Here is a 22,758-nt window from a genome sequence, read left to right as displayed (position 1 = left end):
GACCAAGAAGCTGAGAGAAACAACACAACTGTGCCCTGGAGCAGCTGGCTACCAGCCAGTAACTTTTCCCCCAAAAAATACTGTTCACACAGGCCCTGGTCGGAGACTGCGCTGCTTCCCATCTTTTCACTTTTTTAAATAGGAAGTCTATCAATCTATTAATCTCATTCATAAGTCAGGTGGTTGGTTCTGATGCCCTGGGATTAAATACTGTATTAGAAGCTACATAGCTATTAAGATAGCTTTTTAACATCTTTTATGAGCAACAGCATGCACCTATTCTTTCAGGAGCTAAGTAGTTCCTACGCAGATAAAATGCAAAGTCAATACTTCACTGTGCATATCCGAATGTCGTTACATGCCATGCTCACTTATTTCTTTTCATAAATAGTTTTAGACATTAATTTTTCAACAGGGACAACTTGAACAAATATTTTTCTTTAGAAAATAGCTCTCTTACCTCAATTACAGCTGTTTCAATCTAATTATCAGCTACTGAAGCATACTCAAAGTAGCTGGTCAATCTTGACTTTTTGATTCCTTATATAAGAAATCTCTTAAGGAATTAAAAATATTTAATTAAAACTAGCTTATAAATGCTATTTCTCATAAGTCTGACAGTACATGTACTTTCTTCAGAGCACAATAATGTGTTTGTAGTCAGAAAAAGCAACAAAGCTAGCACATTTTCACAGCTAAACAATACAATCTCATCACTAAACCCCATCCTACAACAATCTTGTTTGTTTTTAAAGAAAGTTTTTATTTGACTGAGAATAACTTTTCATATTTTATCTAGTTTTAGGGTATTTATGGAGTGCAACAACTATTCCTAAATTCAGTTAAAATATGATGCCTGGAAATCACCACCCTGAAGAATACAGGATTGCATCACTGGTCTTCTACAGTTTTGTATTCACAGTGGGATTGCTGGTGAATGCCACTGCGCTATGGGTTTTCAGCTGCACTACTAAGAAGAGGACAACAATAACTGTATATATGATGAATGTGGCATTACTTGACATAATTTTTATACTTTCCTTGCCTTTTCGGATAATCTACCACGGGAAAGAAACATGGCCTTTTGGAGATACATTCTGTCGGATTATCAGTGCTTTCACTGTATTTTATCCAGCCATTGCTCTGTGGTTGCTCACTTTTATAAGCGTAGACAGATTTATGGCTATTGTCCAGCCCAAACATGTCAAAGAACTAAAAAATACAAATAAAGCTGTGCTGGCTTGCATTGGGATCTGGGTAATGACCCTCGCAACAACGTCCCCATTGCTGTTTTTACAATCTGATCCAGACAAAGCCTCAAATTTCACCACCTGCATGAAAATGCTTGATATCATCCATTTAAAGGAAGTAAATACGTTGAACTTTTCTCGCTTGATTTTTTTCTTTTTGATTCCCTTGTTTATCATGATGGGATGCTACTTAGTCATTATTTACAATTTCATCCGTGGCAAGACTTCCAAACTGAAGCCTAAGGCCAAGGAGAGATCCATAAGAATTATAGTTACTCTGATTGCTCAAGTACTCATCTGCTTTGTACCCTTCCACGTTTGCTTCACCTTCCTGATGTTGCAGGATGAAGGAACAACTTACAATCCCTGGGCAGCCTTTACCACCTTTCTCATGAATCTCAGTACATGCTTGGATGTTATACTGTACTATATTGTTTCTAAACAATTTCAGGCAAGAGTCATCAGCGTAATCCTTTATCGCAATTACCTTCGAAGCGTGCGCAGGAAAAGTTTTAGAACTGGAAGTGTAAGATCACTCAGTAATATGAACAGTGAAATGATATAAAAACAGAAAAAAAGTCAGAGGATTTTGATAATTTAAACAAGCAATTCTTCTTCTGAATTCTAGCATTTTTACTACACTGAAGAATGTTCTATAGCCAGAAGTAACAGATATATTTGTTGCACTGTAAATATGAGAGAAGCAGAATAGTAATTGCACCTCTTTGTATTTGCTCAACAGCTTTTGTAAATCCGAAATGAACTAAAACCTAGTATCGGTGTTAAACTTTCCAATGCTTTTGTCATCTGAAAAGACTGTGAGTATTGCCAGACATGAAAAAGTGACTATAAGTATAATAAAGCAGACAACACTGAAGAATTATGATGCAATGTATATATTACTTTTTAATATTGGCGCAATCCAATGCTCCTGAAACTACTGTATATCCCACACTTCTAATATTAGCTTCATTCTCTCAAGATCAACGTTAGAATGACTTAAAGAGAAAGCATATGTAGGTAACATTTATATTTCATTCAACTAAAAATTTCTTTGATGCAGGTTTCTTTGTAACTGACAACATTCTGCAGTCATAGATAAAAATACCATCAAAAGGTGTAATAGTCAAACTGTTCATTAGTTCCCTGTGGTTGTGACATGCACATTTATTACACCCTACTCTTGCACAAAGTATCTTTTTACACAGATGAAAATACTGAATTTGTCCAGACACACTAGCAGCCTACGTCCCAGCAACAAACTTCAAGGTAGCAAACATGATCAATAACTGCAGTACTACTCAAGCTTTCAACTCCTTTTGAATACTCACACACTACCAAAAAAAAAAAAAAATCTTTATAATGTCAAACATGCTTCTTCCTTATTAAATCAGCCTTTAGCTGCTTTCAAGAGACACACTAAAAAAGTAGAAGTAAAAAAAGCCTAGTATGGTGTTTAGTATTAAAAATCTCACTCCAAGAGCTTTTATTATTACCTCAGAGCGTGCAACACATGGAAACTCAAATCTGTATGAGCCTGATCTCGCTTGTCAGAAGCTTAACCACAAAGGCTCTGCAAGCTCTACGGATCTACTGTAACACATAGAACTCTTATTAAGTGCAGAAATCTCAAATATAGATTATGCGAAACTGAACCACTAAATACCTTAAAGCTTTAAGAACTTCGCATGCAAACACTAAATGGAACAACATGCCCTAGCACTCAATTTTTGAAACACAAATACGAAATACCAGTATGAAATGCATATGACTGCATATGCATTTAAAAGTGAACATAAAGATACGAATTACAGTTGTGCTACCTTTGTGATTTAAGAAAAAAATCAGCACCAACCTGATTTCAGTTACCAGGTTTATTGAACTGAACAAAACCAAATACGGCAATCATTTGTGCACTGCAAGGGGCTTTTCAGTCATGCTGACAGTGGAACTGGGACTAACAGAATGGAAAGTAATCATTATATGGATAAAATATAAATTGATTAACCACAGATCACAACTAGGAAATGGATATTCAAAACTGTAATAGTTATACCAAGAACCTTTATACTGTAGTTCAAGAGAGGATTAAATTTAATTTGAAGGGCTACACAAAGAAAGTTTTTTTAAATTAAAATCCGCACAAAATAATCCCTTGAAACTATATCTAAAATAACCAACCCATTAGGAACTACTTACAAACCAGAAGGCAAGCTGTTGATGGTGATGCCAAATATATACTCAGCAATTTCTACAAGGAGAAGATCAAACAAAGCTGAGAGCATCCAAGCACCCAGTAAAAAGGACTGGAAAGAAAAAGTTTAATTTTAATTAATTCAACAGTTTAAAAATAAAGTTTTAATGTATCTCAAAATGAAAGAAAAAACAAGAAAACCACTATACACATTCAATTAAGACAAATAAAATCGTTAGCACAACGTAATTCCAGATCTACATGTCTAGATACTGAAGAATGAGAGTTAGATTGTTACCAAAATTAAATTCTATGGGTCTGATAACTTTCAACTGATATAGCTGCAAACTTTAGTTAGAATAATCCACTGATTGAAAGAGATTATCAATATAAATTTAGATTTATGGAAACCAAATTCTCTTTAGAACCCTTTAACATATATTTCTATACAAAAATGTTAGTAATAAAACTGCAATATTAATTCAAGACTACAAGATTCTAAACAGCATAGAAAACAGTTTCCGTTAAAAAAAATGTAACTAGAACTTACTGAAAATTTTCTGCTGCCGTATCTTCTTTCAAATATTCTGAAGTTGTAAATGAGCAAACTGCTGCAGAATGTGTCTTTCAGATCAAGACATATTGTTCTCCCACATACAAGTCTCCAAATCTAGAAGGTTAAAGATCATCAAGTTAAGTCTCTCTTCCCTCAAGGAAATTCTTCACAGAATTTGTGCTCAGAGTGAGTATAATACCAAAGTCAGATAACAGAAATGCAGTACATTTAAGGAGGGAAATAAAGAGAGTAGAATGTTATGGAGAGTTCAAGAAGTTAGTTTAAAAATAAAGTATTTTCAAGGAAGAGGTCTAGCTGTTAGAATAAATCTACAATTTAAATGAAGTCAAATACATTTTTATGTCCCTAGTTCACATTTACAAATAAAAATGGAAATCACAACCCTAGTAAATTGTAGAATTACAGAAAAAAAAATTTTTTTTAAGTGACCTCCAGATAACAACTAGTCCAGTATAGTGCTCTAAGCAGGTCTAATCAGATCAGCTTGCTTGGGGCCATGTCGAGTCGAGTCCTGAACATCTCCAAGGACAGAGATTCCACAACCTCTCTGGGCAACCTGTGCCAGTGTTTGGCCACCCCAATGGTTTAAAAAAATAAATCAAAGCCTTACATCTAGGCAGAATTTCCCATGTTCCACCTTGCATCCACTACCTCTTGCAATACCTCAGTGTACCTCCAAGCACCGTCTGGCTCCAGCTTCTTTATAGCTTCTGATAAGGTACTTGTAGACAGCAATAAGGTGACTCCTCTTTACCTTCTCTTCTCAAGGCTCGTCAGACCCAGTTCTCTCAGCTTCTCCTTGTATGTCACATGCTCCAACCTGTCCTGGTAGACCTGCTCCAGTGTGTTCATATCCTTCGTGCACTGAGGACCCCAGAACTGGGCATTTGTGAGACCACATCTGGAGCACCGTCAGCTAGAGGTGTAGGGTCACTTGCCTCAACCTACTGGCCACACTGTCACTAATACAGTCCAGGAGGTGGTTGGCCTTCTCGGCTGCAAGAGCACACTGTTGACTCCTGTTGTCCACCAAAACCCACAGGTCCTTCTCTGCAAAGCTACTTCCCAAGCACTTGCCCCCCACAGTCTGCACTGTTGCAGCCTGGGATTATTCCATCCCAGAAGCAGGACTTTCCACTTCATGAAGTTCCCGTCAGCCTATTTCTTGGGCTTGCCAAGATCTCTCTGAATAGCAGCCCTGCCTTCCAACATATTGACCATTCCCACCAATTTTGGATCACCCACAAACTTGCTTGGAGTGCACTCCATCTCATCATCCAGGTCACTAATGAAGACATTGAATAGTACTGGTCCCAGTACTGATCCCTGAGGGGCCCTCCCCTAATTAATACCTGCCAGGTGGACTTTGCACCAATGACCATAACTCTGTTAAGAGTCCAGCCAATTTTCCGCCCATCTTCTTGTCCAGTTATTCAGCACATACCTCACCAATCTGGCTTCAAGGACACAACAGGAGACTGGGTTAAAGGCCCTGCTAAAGCCAAGGTATGCAAAATCCACTGACTCCCCCTTGTCTGTAGCACCACTTGCCTCATGGAAGAAAGCAACAAGTTGGTCAGGCATGCTTTCATAGAAAGGTTGAGGTAGGAAGGAACCTCTGGAGATCATCTAGTCCAACACCTTCACTCAAAACAAAGTCAACTAGAGCAGGATGTTAACTGACCATGTCCAGTCTGGTTTTGAGTATCTCCAAGGATGGCGACTACACAACTTCTCTGGGGAACCTGTTCCTCTGATCAGTTTTACAGTAAAAAAGCTTTTTCTTTACATGGAATTTCTTGTATTTCAATTCATGCCCATTGCCTCTTGTCCTTTCACTGGGCCTGGCTCCCTCTTCTTTGCTCCATCCCATCAGGTATTTACACACACTGATAAGATCCACCCTGAGACTTCTCTCCTCCAGGCTAAACAATCCCAGCTCTCAGCCTCTCCTCATACGCCAAATGCTCCAGCCCCTGACCATACTGGTGGCCCTCTGCTGGACTCTCTGCAGTATGTCAAGGTCTATCTTGTACTCAGGAGCCCAGCACAAGGGACAGCACTCCAGATGTGGTCTCACCAGGGCTGAGTAGAGAGGAAAGATCGCCCCACAGAGCTCCTTGTGAGGCTCTTCCTAATGTAGCCCGGGATGCTGTTGGTCTTTTTAGCCGCAATGCTGCATTGCCGGCTCACGTTCAACTTGGTCTCCACTAGAACCCCCAGGGCCTTTTCTGTAAAGCCGATTTCCAGCTGGTCAGCCCCCAGCTTGTACAGGTACATGGGGTTACTCCTCTCCAGGGGCAGGACTTTGCATTTGTCTTTGCTGAACTTCATGAGGTTCCTATTGACACTTTTCTCCCCTCTGAATGGCAGCAGAACTAACTGCTGTATCAACTACTCATCCAAGTTTTACATCATCCTCAGGCTTGTTGAGAGCACACTCTCCTGCTGTCCAGGTTATGAATGAAGACACTAAACAGTATTGGCCTCCTTATTCATCCCTGGTGTACACCACTAATGACTGGCCTCCAAGTGCCACTGATCACAACCTTGTGAGCCTGTCAGTTCAACCAGGCTTCAGTCCACTTCACTGCTCGCTTATCTAATCTGTACTTCATCCATTTGTCTGAGGATGTTATGGGAGAGAGTGTAAAAAGCTATACTAAGGTCAAAATAAACAACATCCATTTCTCTCCCCTCACCCACTAAGGCAGTCATCTACCTCATCATATAAGGCTATCAGGTTAATCAAACAAGTTTTCCACTTCATAAATCCATGCTGACTACCCGCAGTCACTTTATTGTTCTTTGTGTGTCTGAAAATGATTTCTAGGAGGACTTGTTTCATCACCTTCCCAAAGACCCAGGTGATGCTGACTGGCCTGTAGTTCCCCAATCTCCTTTCTTGCCTTTCCTGAAGATAGGAATGACATCTGCTTTCTTACAGTCCTCAGGAACCTTCCTTGATCACAATGAGCTTTCAGAGACAATCCAGAGTGGCCTCACAATGACACGAGCCAACTCCTTCAAAACTTGTGGGTGTATACCATCAGGTCCCATGAACTTGTGTATGTCCAGTTAGTTTAAATGTTCCCTAGCCTGATCGTCCTCCTTCACTTGAGTTTGTCTTCATTGCTCCAGACTTTCACACTGATCTCAGGGGCCTGCGACTGCTGAAAACAAGTCTTACTAGTAAAGAACCGAGGCAATGCAAGCACTGGATACCTCGGCCTTTTCCATATCTTCTGTCTCCAGGTCCCCATTCCCACGCAGCAGCAGGCCCACATTTTCCTTAGTCTTCCTTTTGCTGATATTCTTGTAGAAGCCCTTGTAGATATTCTTGTAGAATGTCCTTTGTCAGATTCAACTCCAGGTTGTCTTTGGTTTTCCTGATCCATCCCTGCATGCTCAGACAGTGTCTCCATATTCCTCCCAGGTCACCTGATTGGCTTCCACCTCTTGTGTGCTTCATTTTTACGTTTGGGTTTAGTCAGGAGCTCCTCATTCATCCATGCAGGCCTCCTGACACCTTTGCTTGACTTCCTACATACTGGATGAGCCAGCCTGCTCTCCTGAAGTCCAGGGTTGCAATCCTGCAATTTGCCTTGTCCCCTCCTCTCAGGACCCTGAACTTCACCATCATGGTCACTGCAACCAAGTCTGCCTGATTTTCACATGCCCAATGAGTCCTTCTTCCTTGTTTGTAAGTATGAGGTCCAGACACAACACCTCCCCTCATCAGATCCTTGATCATCTGTGTTAGGAAGTTGCTATCAATGCACTCCAGAAGCTTCCTGGACTGCTTGTGCCCTGCTGAGCCTTCCCAGCACATATCAGGATGGTTAAAGTCCTCCATGAAGGCCAGGGCTTGAAATCGTGAGGCTTCTTCCAAGAGTCTGAAGATGGCCTCATTTACTTCTTCATGATCAGGTGGCCCGTAGCAAACACCACCACCAAAGTTGGCTCTGCTGTTCTGCCCTCTAATACTGACCCATAAACTCTCAACTTCCTCATGTCCCCAGACAAAGCTCTGTGCAGTCCTGCTGCTCTTTCACATAAAGAGCAATTCCCCTCCTTGCCTGTCCTTCCTAAAGAGCTTGTATCTGCCTGTTGCAGCACTCCTGTCACATGAGCTAACCCACCAAATCTCTGTGACCCCAATGAGATTGTAGCCCTGTAATGGTATATGACCTTTAATTCCTCTTATTTGTTCCCTATGTAGCATGCACTAGTGTACAGACACTTCAGAGAAGCACCCAGTCACGCTGATTTCCCAGAAAACATGTGGGAGTGTTCCACATAATGCTGTCCTGTAGGCACTTCCTTATTTATCTGCATACACTTGAAGTAGGTCCTTTTCAGTCTTGTTTTGTTGATTACAGGATCCCTTCTGTTCACACCACCCTGTATCCTTTGCTGGCTAACCTAGTCCACTGCCTCCTCACTTGACTGTGGGTTGTCATCTCCCTCCTGTGTTGTTCCTGTCTTAAAGTTCTCCTCACCAGTCTGGCCTGCCTGTTAGCCAAGATGCTTTTGTCCCACTTGGTCAGGTAGATCCCATCTCTTCCAAGTAGTCCTCAGTCCTCAGAGAAGGTCCCATGGGCACAAAACCCAAAACCCTGTTGCCAACACCAGCTGTGCAACCAATTGTGACCCACAGGATCTGTCCACTTCACCTTGGTTGGCTGCTCCCAGTCACCTTTGTGTCCTGCATGTGTTGAGAAATGGCTTTTAAAAAGATTTGCTCCATGACCTTCCTAGGCACCAAGGTAAGGCTGAGTGGCCTGATGTTACCTGGATCCTCCTTCCTGCCCTTCATGAAGATGGGTGTGATGTTTGCCTTTCTCCAGTCATCAGGTACCTCCACCAATTGCTATGACCTTTCAAAGATGCTAGAGAAAGGACTCACAATTACATTTCCAGCTCCTTTGGCACCTTCAGAGATAACCCTAGAGAAGAGAAGGCTGCAGGAAGACCTTACTGCAGCCTATCAGTACTTAAAGAGGGCTTGTAAAAAAGATGGCAGCAAACTTTTTAGCAGGGCCTGTCGCGACAGGACAAGGGGGAATGGCTTTAAACTAAAGGGGGTAAATTTAGAGTAGATATAAGGAAGGAATTTTTTATGCTGAGGGTGATGAAACACTGGCCCAGGTTGCCCAGAGAGGTGGTGGATGCCCCATCCCTGGACACACCCAAGGTCAGGTTGGACGGGACTCTGAGCAACCTGATCTAGTTGAAGATGTCCCTGCCCACGGCAGGGGGGTTGGACTAGATGACCTTTAGATGTCCCTTCCAACCCAAACTATTCTATGATTCTATGAACCCGTCTGGCCCCATTAACATGTGTGTGTATAGTTGGGTTAAGTGATCCCTAACTCTATTTTTCTCAATGGTGGATACTGCTTCAATCTCACAGACTCTGCTAGGAGGCTTAGGGACCTTGGAGGCCTGAAGGCAAAACGTGCTAGTACAAACTAATAAATATATCTGCCTGAATACCTCAGCCTTTTGCATATCCCTTGTCACCTAGGTCCCCTGCCAGAATGAGGACTGGGCCCACATTCTCCTTAAGCCTGTCTTTTGCCACAGATGTATTTACAGAAACCTTCCTTGCTGCCTTTCATCTCCCTTGCTAGTTTCCAGCTCAGCTCTGGCTCTCCCAGCACACCTTCCTAAGCCACAGCCTGCTAGGCGTTCTCCCCTCTGCCGAAGTCCAAGTGCCAACACACTACCTGAGCCTTATGTTTCTCAAGGTCTTTAGGCCTCAACCAATGCTTCATCCTCTAACTTCCCCAGCGTATCAAAGGACTGAACAAGAAGAAAGAAGTGGGACCTCACCATTTAGCTGTCCCATGTCAACGTGCCCGATGTTAAAACCTAGCCAGTAGCTTGAGTACCACCCCTCCTGAAGTCCAAACTGGCAGGGCTGTGACCTTGCAGCTGAACATTTCATGATACACATTAAATGAAGAGCCCTCGCATAGACTATGGAAGGCTTCTAAGCCTAATTGCGCTTGACTTTAGCCAGCCTAAAAAAATACATAGGTCTAATGTAATCAAGGTCTTAATTTTACACACAGTTTCTTCACTGCTCTTGAGGGTCCCCTTTATGGAGACAAAGATCTTTTAGTTTTGGACAGTACATATTTTGCCTTCCAAATCAAAAGCACTCTTTTGCAACTGCACATTTTATTTCCTATGCCCTCTACCATCTTTAAGAAGTGCTAATATCCAATATCCAAAATGCTGTTCAGCCCCTGGAAAAATTCCATTCCATTAAACTCATCCCCCCAGATGAATTTATTCTGAACAAATTTTCTTTTAAGTGTTCTCATTTGAATATTAGCATCAGACAAGAGTTAAATGATCTCCTCTCCCTGATCTCTGAGGTACACAATTATACAGTATATAGCTCACTCCAAAGGCTATGACAATAAATGAAATGACAATTTCAGGAAAGAAAAAAAACCCCAGTGCACCACAATAAAAGTATCGTAGGTTCTACAGATACTTGCAAATGTTTATGGTTAAGACACAGTAAAGATGGTTTCTTTGAATAAAACACAGCTACTACTGTTTTTCAGCAGATCAAACAAATGGAAAGAGAGGACTCTTCTAAAGATAAACTGCAAACCAAACAAATAAGCAAACAAACCCCAAACCCACAAAATTTCCATTTAAAACTTGAATAGTTTCTCAGACTTTCTCCTCTCCCTCCCCAAACACTTGGTTGTGACATTTTTAAAAGGCAGACATTAATTGACTTATTTTTGCTGCACAGCATTAGCAAGACACTTGGAAAATACGAGCAGTGCTCTTGCAGAGTTGTAATCTACATCATTACAATAAAGCTCTTGCTCTTAACAAGAAAGATCACAGAGTGCAACAGCACAGAGTATCACTAGCTAGGTCTAATAATTTTTTAAGGCTTATAGGCTACAGTCGGCATCCTCAAAGACATTAAGTTGACTACATACTTTTTTTGATGTAACTGTAAAACATGTGGGAGAACATAGTTATAGAGGCATTTGCTGACACTTCTCTGTTGTAGTATGCCATTTCCAAAAAAGAAAAAAAACCCCAACAAATCCCCACAAAACTTATCTAATAATTTCTAAGTGCATTATTTCAACAATTACAACTGATACTAGAGGATTCTTAATTAAGCTGAGAACAAAACCTTACAAGATGCAATACCTAAAAGATAAAGTATCTCAGTTTGAACTGGGAATAAGCAAGAAATGTTTAGTAAGATAATTAACCAATTCAGCAGATTACTGAGGAGCATGACAAACTCCCCCATCTTCACTTGGAATCTTCAAGTTAGAAGCAGCAGTTCTCTTCAATAGGCAAATTTTAGTTTCCCACAACTAACTACAACAGAAGTTAGAGTGAAAGTTACGGCCCCTGTTGTTAAAATAAATCGTATATAATCAGAGTACCTGATCACAATAGCCCTCTTCAGCCTCAAAAACTAAGCACAATAAGATATTGACATTCACATCAAAATACTTGTATTATTATATGGGTTAAATCACACTTCATTCACAGAAAGCTTCCAAATGCCAGTGGCTGGAAGGAAAAACGATACAAACCCAATCATTTCCCAGACAAAAGAAAGAAGTTAAAAGCTATGTTGACAGTTTCAGGTCAGTTTTTTTCTCACTTTTTCCAAAAAGTGGCCTACTGGGGTAAGGTAAAAAAGGTAAGAACAAGCTGGTCTACAACAGCGAACAAAGGAAAAGAACCAGAGGAGAAACAGACGGGGGGGGGAAAAAAATTGCATAGAAGAGCATAGTTTGCAGTCTCTTTCCACACAAAATGAACTGACTCTTACCTGAAAATCCTCTTTTATAGCTTGTAGGTTATATGCAAAGAACTTCTGATAGTGTTGGAAGAGCAGAGTCAATAGAATAGAGATGGCACTTGGGACTAATAACAGACTCTTTGACAAAGGTGCTTTATCTTAAAGACAAAAACAAACAAACAAAAAGCCATTTTAGAGAAAAGTCTCTCATATTTAAAAAGTGACATATTTAAACAGGTGATTGGAAAACATAATAGTAGTAGCACCACCTTGACTTTTTATCTCAACAACTTCCCAAGTTCTCGACAACTTGCAAATAGATAGAAAAACCACACCAACCAAAGGAAGTTTTTGGAGATATTAATGACAGTTAAATATTAATCAGACATTTTGTTTTCAACGTTCTCTCATGAAATTAATTGTTTGGCTATAATTAAACCTAAGCTCTCTGCACCGACAGAGGTCATGCCCTCCTATGAAGCCCTCCTAAAGCTCAATCAAGTTTCAGGAAATAAAACAAACACTCTTTTTTGCTAGCAAAATATACACGTACATCTAGTTAAAACAAATACCTTTGTTTCCTTTGCGTTAGGGATTAAGATTAGCTTTTATTCTAGAGGCTATGAAGCAGGAACTACTTGAATACGTCCTGAACAAATTGACTTTCTCTTCACCACACTTGGATCCACCATTCAAGGAACCATATCTAAGTTAATTTACATGACATTCATCTTCCTTCCATTCAATCATTACAATTATTAATAAAGAAATTAATAAAATAAGGACATTCGTGAAATCAGAACTTCTTTCCCCGTAGTAGCATGACCTTCAGAAAGGACACTCAGAAGAAAGCAAGCAGAGTACAGAAAAAGCTGCAATACACGTTTACTAAAAACTGTCAAGTGGAACATCCAGGAGGAGTATACCCAGCAATTCATCCCAAGCTGTTGGTGTAGTTGATGCAACAAAACACAAACTCTTGCCCAACAATTCGAGCCAATACAGAAACTCTGAAATATTATTTGTTCTATGACTTCTCCTCTTTTCACACACGCAACTTTAATCACATTTACTTCCTTTCCAAAAATCTCAGTTACTGCACAGAACCTACTGATGTTCAGACAACTGCTTTTTTGCAGGATATTATGAAATGCGTAGCTCTGTTGTCATTATTCTTAGATAACAAAAGGAGCAATAAGACTACTTTAAAAGTACTGCTGGGAAGTAAAGAGCAGGAGCACAGGAAGAACAAAACTGCATTAAAAAAAAAAGTAATACAGGAAACATTTAGTACGCATCCAGATAAACTGACTACCATGAATGATTCCATCAACATCTGCTGCACACTAGAAGGGTGAGCTGCTAGAAAAGGAAGATGGTAATAGGCACCAAAGCCAAGATTCTAATCATGGCACAATCCCACTGCCATCGAAAATACGGTTCTTACTACATAATTTAAGCATGATCCTCATCCAAGTACTAACTGATGACATCAAGAACAACTTTGATGGGCTCTGTTAGCTGTTCTCAGTCCACACCACCTTTAAGTCTACAGTCTTCTGATGTTCACCATGTGAAGAAAGCATCTCTTCCTAAGTGTATCGTAATGTAAACTTGTACTTAAAACTCTTCTTTCAGTCCACAAGCTATACCTTTGAGTTCATTATTTACAGACTCACTTTCCTTACTCCATTTAAGCAATTAATGCCTTGAAGAACTAGCCTTTTATAGAAATTAGGCAGTGACTTGGATTGACACAGGTTGATGTTACTTTGCTAACCATAAGCTGTAGTTTTATGATCAGATTTTCTGTGTGAGACATCAGGAGGGCAGAAAGCCTGGTTGAATTTTTTTTAATGCAAGAAAACTATCCACTTTTCAATTTAATATCTTTCTTTGGATTTTTTTGCTCTCCAAAACTAAGGTCTACAGTCTTTAGACATCAATTTTTTAAATTGTTCATTCCTCTGATTTAGTTGGACGCTTCAAAAAAGTCTGAAGCCATCAGAGTACCATAGAACACTGGGGGGAAAAAAGAAGCTGGAGCTGCTTGAAAGTTACTGTGCACACAATGCACATACATATTCACTTGAAACCTCAGCCAATGCTCCCTCAGTTAATTTAGTTAAATTAACATTTCTTTATATGAAAAGATCAGTTTTATAACCAGGATACAACAGAGATTTGAAAGTACAGCCTAAATCAGAACAATAGTAGTAGTCAGAACAGCAGACATTTCTGAACCAAAGTTTGATAAAACTTGTTATTTTACTATCAATAAGCTTATGTTATTTCATGAGTTTAAATACATTTTTACAAGAACTCATTAATCCTGTAATACTTCTCACATAAGGATCACATTACCACAAAAAACATGACAAGCAAAACACTAGATTTACCACCGTGACTCTGTACTTCTATACAGGTTTAATGTTTATATTAAGATTTTACTGTAATTTTAATATCATGAGATCATTTTTACGTTACAGGTAATACACACTTGAAATACTTTATCCTATCAAGTTGATTCCTAATTTGAATGCATTCAAAAGCAACCAACTAACAAAACCCTATCTGTTTTCTCCAAAAGTGTGAACACGCATTTTTATTATGAGCCTTCTTTTAGCTTTCAACTTAGACACTTTAAACCCTGTTATAGAGGAAAAGTACTTATTTTTAAGCATGTCACCAAGTGAAAAACCACAGAAGTAACTAACCCATTAATGTGACAGTCACCCACAGGGAACATCACATGAGTAACGGAAACTTCTACTCTCAAGCTTCTCAAAATGTCATCATGGTTGATAAGTTTATTCTTGTCCAGTAAACTTGAGAAAGATATACTCTTCCAAATAAATAGCGCATCTCCTGAAATGTTTTTTTCCAAGTGTTTCACTGTACAATGCAGTAGTTTGCTTTACCCCTCAACAGCATAAAGATCCTGATCAATGACTGCTGTGAGGTCACCAGTGAAGGAGCAACCCTCCCACTGCTGTGGAATGTCTCAACCAGTAAGACCAAAGATGACTAACAATCCCAGATACTGCGCAATTGGCATTCTGACATCCAAGTCAAATTGCTTACTTCGAATGTAAAGGTAAAATTTAGAAAGCAAAATTCTAGTCTGATGGATCTGCAACCGTGTGCAGGATGGAAACATGTAGTACCGAGCTATACTGGGTACCAGTGCCTCCAGGCAGCACCAATGTAAAAGTGCACAAAGAGGTGAAAAACCACAGTACCTCTATGCCACATAAAGGAAATAGAATGAAAGGATAAACTCTCATTTTGACCCTGAAGAGTTAAAATATATCATAATCTATCTTCAAAGACCTCAGAATGAATTTGCAACCCCAAAGTACTTCTGAACTGGCAATTCGTTCAAACAACAGGCATTGTTGCTGCAACACGTGCTGAGTTCCCGTCTAAGTGAACAGAGTAATTTTGTAATAACCAGCAAAATGTGCCCATGCTATGACGAAGAGCAAAGAACTAGCTTTCACTTTTGCTTCCCCCTCGTGCAATGGAGAAGTTGTCCCCAAAACTGCCCTCATAATCTCACAGGCAAGTGTCCCAACCTTTGTGCTACCACTGTGCAACATGAGACTGATCCTAAAATGCAACATGAATGAGAAAAGCACCTCTAAGTGTCCACATTTCACCCCTGCACTCATTACAAAGCCCACAAATCCTCTTCTTCCACAACCTACTACTTTTCTGGCTGCTAGTACCACTTTCAAGGCACAGAGAGTTAAGGAATAGATGTGTCCATCCATCACAAAGAGAGGGGGAGGTTTATGGAGCAACCGCTCAGGTAGTTGCAGCTTCAGAAGCCACCACTGCACTAGTGAGAAGAATGTGAAAGTTGTGGTACTAGCAACAGCTACAGTTTTTGAAATTATTTCCTGTTCCCTGCCTGTTCACCACTCACAGGTGAAGAGAGACAGCAGATGAGCACATCAAAACAGGCAGCCAGACCAAGCTACTGTTTCAGAAGGGCTTTTCGGGGAACAGCTTCACCCCCTGGACTGCTATTCTGGGCCCGAGACTCAAGCATTGGCTTGGGAGAGGACCTCATTGCTGATGCCAGCTGATGAGCAGTGGCTGCAGATACTGAAATTAGCTCAGGACATGTTCTGTGGGGATCCCTACTGAGCTTACACCACAGCTGCAGACGAAACATGTTGTGTAACAGCTTTTTTTTCCCATTACCATCTGCAAACCTCCCAAACCCAGCTGCTATGAGGCAGACACACTGCTTTCATACAGCCAATTAACTGCTGGGGGCTACTCTAATGGCATGAAATAAGCACAAACCATTTTTTAATGCTGATACACAAGATCTGTGAGTCTTTTAAACCATAACTAATGCACATCTGAATGCACAGCACTTCCTAAATGCACTGATGGAATCTGTACTTTGGATGGTTGTTTTTCCTGCGTTAAGCCATCATTCAGATATTAATCTACTGTATTCCAAGATCTGTCCAAGAACCTGCAGCAGGTTCACCAGCCTAACGTGATGTTTCAAAATGGTCAGTTTTCAAGGACTCTTGCCTACTATTTTCCTTTCAGATGCAAGTTTGCTACGTATCAAACTGCAGCATGAACACCTCCTCCTGAATGTGTGGAAACCTTGCTTGTCCTTTATTGCAATGATTGATGAAAGCCACTGTCAGATACTCAAATCTGGAAAGTAATTTTTAAGTGCTTCCGAGACACTAATGTATGCTTTTGGGAGACTGGAGCAATCTTACTACATCTGAGGAGTAAAAAGTTTGTCTTTATTATACCCATGCACTGAGTCCTGAACAGTAGCCAAGAACAAATGAGAGCATGCCATGGAAGGAGGATGACAAGAGATACGGACACATGTAATACTGCTTGAGGAATCTGGAAGATACCAGGACATTGCATGCTGACTGGCAGGATGGAATTTAACCATATGATGATTTTTTAGAGTTAGTTAAATCCAGTATAAGTATTTTTCTAATATTTCATCCTTTGGGGAAAAAAAAAAAAAAAACAACCATGCAATACCAGAGGACCTTTCAAAAGCAGTGAAGTTACTGCTGCCTGAAAGCATTACATGACTGAATAAAGTATTCCGGGTCAGGAAAGCAGCTCACATCCCTGGTCTAGGCACAGAGCACAGACACAGGAAAGGGATTCTGTGTTCAGACTGTCACTTCACAGCATACTCTGGTGGTTAATCATTGTGATGCCTGCAAGTGAACACAGTAACAAGAGTACCACTGCAGTAACAGTTTTTCCATCAAATGCTTATAAACTTAATGCAGAAGCTGAGAGGTGAATAACGTTAGTATATATACTAAGAAAGTCAATAAAGAAACCAACTGTGATCATGTGTTAAATCTATTTTTAAAAGGCACTGGTAAGACTGTAATCAAACTAGTTACCTATACATTCACTGTTTAGAAAAATGCTGGGTTTAGCCTAGGTCACAAATGACAAAAGAATGAGCTACAAAAAGAAAAAAAGAAAAAAAAAAAGAAAACCTTTGTTTCTAAAAGGAACATTTGAAAAGAAATAGAAAATGAAACAGGTTGAAGTTAACAAAAATGCTCACCTTGTGGGACAGCCTCTTCTTCCTCCCAACCACAGAGCATATTTCCATAGTACTATTTGTATACACTGTCAGAAATATCAGGTATGGCTATACCACACCACCACATGCAGATCCCCATGCTAGCTTGAAATGAGCTAGCTCTGCAGCAGCAGCAGAATAGCCACATTTTTGCAGTGTTCAATGCATAGCTAATTGAACTGATGCGGCTATGCTGCTACCAGGACTCAAACTATTATTTTGAAGCAGGTTCTACTGTGGCCTGCTGATGTACAAGCTAATTTGCTTTCCCATATAGTACTGTACTGCATAATACTTTTATGCACAGAAGTCTCATATATTCAATACATACTTCATTTTTCCCTTCAGTCGTACCACAAAGCATAAACTTAACATACCTTTATTATTTTCCTGATGCCCGCGCACAGCACAGTTCAGTCTTGCAGGTTATGCAGAGGAGCACAGCGTTCCCTTCTTGCCTTGGGGATTTTTAACAAATTGCTAGCACTGCACTACAAGGTTCACAGAGAGGTAAAAGCATAAGTTGCATTTGCGGAAATGCTTGCACACAAGTTCAAAGGACTCTACTCCCTAATACTACATGAAGTAGCTTGTGTGTCTAGGCAAAGTAGTCAAATATTTTCCAGATGTAGCAAGTGGATAGGCTTTAAAACATGGACTCAGATTTTACCTTAATAAAGACTAGCTTTAATAGGTTTTCCTACTATACTCAGCATGTTGGAGAACAAGCAGCAAATACAGCTAAGCAGCACTACAGTAAATCAAACAGTCAGCCCAGTGCCAGTCTTCATGCACTCATACAAGCCTTGGCAGAGCCACTGAAGTGCTTCAGCAGCATTCTTCATGGGACTGGCATTGCTGGCAGACTGCAACACAAGAAACCTGTCTGGGTCCAGCACCACAGCCCACCTCTCAAGCCCTTCCTGAAAGCCAGGTGGTGCAGCGTGCTTCCTGAACACACTGCAATGTTGTTTTACAGGTCAACTCAACTGGGTTAGCATTTTGCTACATCATTTGAGCATGCCCATGCTGTGCTTCCTACTATCCAAAGTAACTGGCTTTTTTTCCCCCCAGGGCATACCAGCTCCTCCAGTATTCCAGATAACAGATAAACAGGCAAACTGTCTTTGTCCTTTTAAATGGTGTTCTTCCTTGTTTCCCGACTTCCATATCTCACAGTTGTAAAAATAAACATACCTGATACGTGTTACATCTCCTCATCCAAAATTGTGTGTCATGCACTGAGTAGGTGCATTATCAGGTCCCAACACAGTCATCATCTGCTACACCTGATACTGCTGGTTAGGAATTCAGCGTATCACTGCTAGCAAAGGACCTACTTGTCTGAACTGGCTCACATGCACCCAGGATTGGACCATTTGTTTGTTGGAGGTGTTTGCTATTATATATCCGTCTCTTATTCACTTTTCAAGAACCTCTCTGCCTATGCATGTGATTTTAAAGCGTATTGAACAGGAGAAGTGGGAGGGAGGATTTATACCAGGAACCTCTTAAACTAGGATACGAAATACTAGAGACTTTATGTAAGAACTCATCTTAACTGCAGTGGTCAAAGTCATGAGACATCACCTTAAAAGGCATATGGACAAGGTGAAGGACTTCACTACACAGGCCCAGCTATTCATGCACTATTTATGAGAAAGTCTAACTTCAATAGAGGTGGTCAAACTGACAGGGAATACCTGAAGCTGAATCTGTGGTAAAGAACTTGCAAGTTTTGAATATTCCTTGGATGAAGATAATATCGTCCACCTCACTGAACTACGGAGTCAGGGCTTGAACTTTTCTGTGTAGGCACATAACATAGTGTAGCATCTGCTGGCACCCATAGTACAGAGATGATCCATAAAGTTAGCTCTTTAGGCTAACTAGAGGCAAATAATACAAAAACAGTTTGTACTTGCTAAAAACTTTGAAAAATATTGTTTGTTCAGCATAGTAGTGGAATATTAGCAGAAATTAAATTTGGCCATCAACCAAGTGAAGATCCATGTAACAAAAAGAGCCAAGGGCTCCATCTATGGCCAGATCTAGATGATGTTTTTTAGGACTGTTTTATCAACTGACTGTAAATAATGCTAGTAATAACTAAACTTACTCTGTTAAGTCAGTAGTAGTATGTCAGGGCCACCTTATAATACAAAACCAAAATGCATTCAGATTAAACAAACCCGACAGTATTCTTGGTCTAGAAATTTGGAAATGCAGCTACTCAGTAATCTGCACAGATACATAGCTGAACTCCTTTTATTGATGAAATCAAAATACTCAAGTTTTTCATTTACTCAGTAGCACTGAAGATTTTGTTCATACATGCAGCCAAAGTTTTTCCCAAATAAATGTTTTAAATAAATTGTGCTAAAAGGAAGCTACAGTGTCTTCCTCCCACATTTCCTAGAAACAGTACATTCGTATACTGCTAAGTGGCATCAGTCTACCAAAGTTCAGTCATCTCTTCTGCCACATTTTGTCATATTAAATGTTTGTAATATTAAACAATAACTTAATTTTAACCAGCACACAGGCTTTTTATTTGAATTAGAAGCTATCTTCTCTTAAGCACATGCAGTTACCATGTCTGGGACATAACAAAAGACAGAATTGACTATAGGGTCAATTGAAGTTCCATGGATTTTTACAGCAAGAGGAATAACATATGATGAAAAATGCCCAAAACTTAATGTTCTAATTAAATTATTCTACATGATGAGGGTCAAAGACCAGTTTAAAAATTCATATCTACCAAGCAACTTTAAAATACCATAATCATGTCAGTCTCCCTGTAGTTTAAAAGAGTAGTTTTGTTTTCATCAAAACTTCAAGAGATGAGAGAGGCAGCACAGAAGCACTGAGAAGACAGGATACAAGAAGGGGAAAAGGGACTAATGGATTATCAGTCAAAAGAAGATAGGCTTCATAGGACATTGATTACAAATTTGATCTATGTACCACATCAAATAAAACATAAGGATTCTTGAGTTATTTCCCTCATTTAGACCTTTAATGACAACACAGACTATAATCTTTATATTGTTTCCACAATCTGCTGGAATTATATGATATAGTCCACTGTTGTTTATTTTGGTTTATTCTAAAATTAGCAGAAGAAATAATAAACAAAGAATTCAAAGAACATGGACAATAATATCCTTGTCCAAGATTCTATCAACCTTCATTAGATTAGTATTACCAGATGGAGCAAAAAGTTTATAACCAGCTGTAACTGCTGCCACTAGGAGCCACTGGTTACTCTCCTATCTCTTTCAGAAAAGTATTAAATGTGATTTCAAGAATTATCTAACTAGAAGAATTTACAAGAACCAAAATACTTCAAATGAATTAAATAATTATTTAGGTTCTGATAAGAAGTTTCAAAATCAAAAAGAAGTTTTTAAAGAGATGAGAAGGCCAAACCCAGACTTGCTTCCAGAAAACTAGGCACAAGGGTGTCTCTGGTGCCCTTGTTAAAACACTTTGCATAAGAAGCCCAGTAAGAATCACATTACCAAAATGTGGTAGAGCTCTGGGGTCATTTGTTGTTTGTTTGTTTTCCCATTGCTAAAGAGGGGAATTCTGCAGAAAGGAGTGAAAACAAGGCAATGGTGAAAACAAGGCAAAAAGAACACAGTAACCTCCAACATTTTTACCACCGCATCTACGTCTGAAGATGCTAAAGCCCTTAATCTACTAGAAATATAATCAACAACTGGGTCACTTTTTAAAATTACCTAAGATACATATGGCTAAAAAGAGCTTACTATTACTAAGTTTTACCAAATGGTATTGTGATATGGCTTTAACCAAATGTTATAGATGTTAAGAAGCATCTCTGGTGTGCCTGTCAAATATGGCACACCAGGCTACAGAAGCCTTCAGTCTGACCTGGCACGATCATTCTTACCACTGTTGAACCAGGTGTCTGCTTATTTTATCTAGGGTCTCTGACAGAGGTCCATTTATCCACCAACTGTGCCCCGACAATTGTTTGTCATCGCCCTTCCGCCAGAGGTTACTGCTCCCAAGACCCCATGGCAGAACAGAACATGGACACACACGTACGCTTCCCTGATGCAACATCAGGCACCGATTCATTAACTGCCTAAACCATCAGATTCTGCACATCAGTGACTGAACCTACATACCTGCTGCTACTGCAGCAGCCACTTCTGCTACAAAGACAGAAGCAAAAGTCTGAGGGCACAGGGGCATCTTAAATGGCCACGGTTGTGCCCTAGGTGAGCATACACCACTGCTACCTAAATCCGTGCCTCTACTAGTTTGTCAGTGCACCTGTACCAGCCAAGTTTTATTGTGAAAAACCACTTTAGGTCAACAGGTGAGTTCAGTAAGAGTGTACGTTGTACCAGTTTTCCAGAAGAAAAAATTTTAAAAAAGGTAAAACAAGTACTTTTTGCAGAACGGCATCCTGTCTAGGTTTTTCTCCTAGCGCAAATATGTTTCTTATGACTGCAATTTTCCACTCATCCTTCTGATGGACCTATCTTGGAAAGATTTTAAATACTGACCGTGACTTTCCACCCATTCAGCCAAACAAGGGCACTTTTCACCCCACCTTCTTTCTTACAGAATTGTACACAGACACATGCCACCAAAAGGTTGTTCTTTTACAGTACCTATTACTGGGGGAAAAAAAAACTTAAAAATCAGGAGCTGTGAACCAAGTACAGTGTTACCAGATCCACTTGCAAAAATACTTCCCCCCCCTCATTTGGATGCCTCAAACAGAATACAGCTACAACTAATACCTCTTCTTAAATTCCAGCCTTATTCCCCCCTAATCGGAGGGTGCTTTCATGCTCAGATTTGGATTTTGTGTGAAGCACAAGTTAGTCAGCAAAGTTTTGACTCTGTCCCGGCCTGCTCTGAGGACTGTAGTGCCGAAGTCCACACGGCAGCCAGTGCAGTTCTCACCGCCGTTTCTAAATGCAGCAGATTCTTTGTCCTGTAAACAAGCTCAGAAGCAACCCTCAATGCCTGTGAAGCCTGCTCAGGCAACGCTGGGATATGAAATGACTGACACGTGCTATTTGTAAAAATGAAGTTCAACAGAGCTGGGAACGTATCTGTCCTTAGACCTGTCCTACCAATAAAGCGGTTTAAACAATAAACTTATTTTCACATGAAAAAAAAGAGTTCTTTCCCTTCTCTGATATACATCTGTATATTCAGATACCTATATACACACGCACACGGCTGGGGAGGCGGCCCGGGACAGCCGTGCCGGGAGAGGACCGCTCCGCCCCGGCACAACCCCTCGGCGCCGGCCGGACCGGGCAGGAA

At 40.2% G+C, this 22,758-nt stretch overlaps 2 protein-coding genes across 2 annotated transcripts in view; one reads left to right on the top strand and one right to left on the bottom strand.

The window, feature by feature from the left end:
* Positions 1 to 22,758, bottom strand: part of UBAC2 (UBA domain containing 2) — a 141,637-nt gene that overhangs the window by 84,354 nt on the left and 34,525 nt on the right. Inside the window, exons 2-4 of the mRNA XM_009333363.1 lie at positions 11,859 to 11,986; positions 3,995 to 4,114; positions 3,450 to 3,556 (exon numbers count right to left, since the gene is read on the bottom strand). Coding sequence (XP_009331638.1) covers positions 3,450 to 3,556; positions 3,995 to 4,114; positions 11,859 to 11,986 — 355 coding nt within the window. The remainder of the gene's footprint in view (positions 1 to 3,449; positions 3,557 to 3,994; positions 4,115 to 11,858; positions 11,987 to 22,758) is intronic.
* Positions 850 to 1,853, top strand: GPR18 (G protein-coupled receptor 18). Its single transcript, XM_009333334.1, has one exon. The coding sequence runs from the start codon at positions 850 to 852 to the stop codon at positions 1,813 to 1,815; it is 966 nt and encodes a 321-aa protein (XP_009331609.1). The 3' UTR covers positions 1,816 to 1,853.

The sequence above is a fragment of the Pygoscelis adeliae genome, unplaced genomic scaffold (genome assembly GCF_000699105.1).
Source record: "Pygoscelis adeliae isolate BGI_AS28 unplaced genomic scaffold, ASM69910v1 Scaffold48, whole genome shotgun sequence".
Classification (NCBI taxonomy): Eukaryota; Metazoa; Chordata; class Aves; order Sphenisciformes; family Spheniscidae; genus Pygoscelis; species Pygoscelis adeliae.
The sequence above is the reverse complement of the archived record's forward strand: the minus strand, read 5'-3'. Positions and strand labels throughout refer to the sequence as shown.

Coding starts and splice junctions, on each gene's coding strand:
- GPR18 (XM_009333334.1), top strand. CDS start 850: ATGATGCCTGGAAATCACCACCCTGAAGAATACAGGATTGCATCACTG.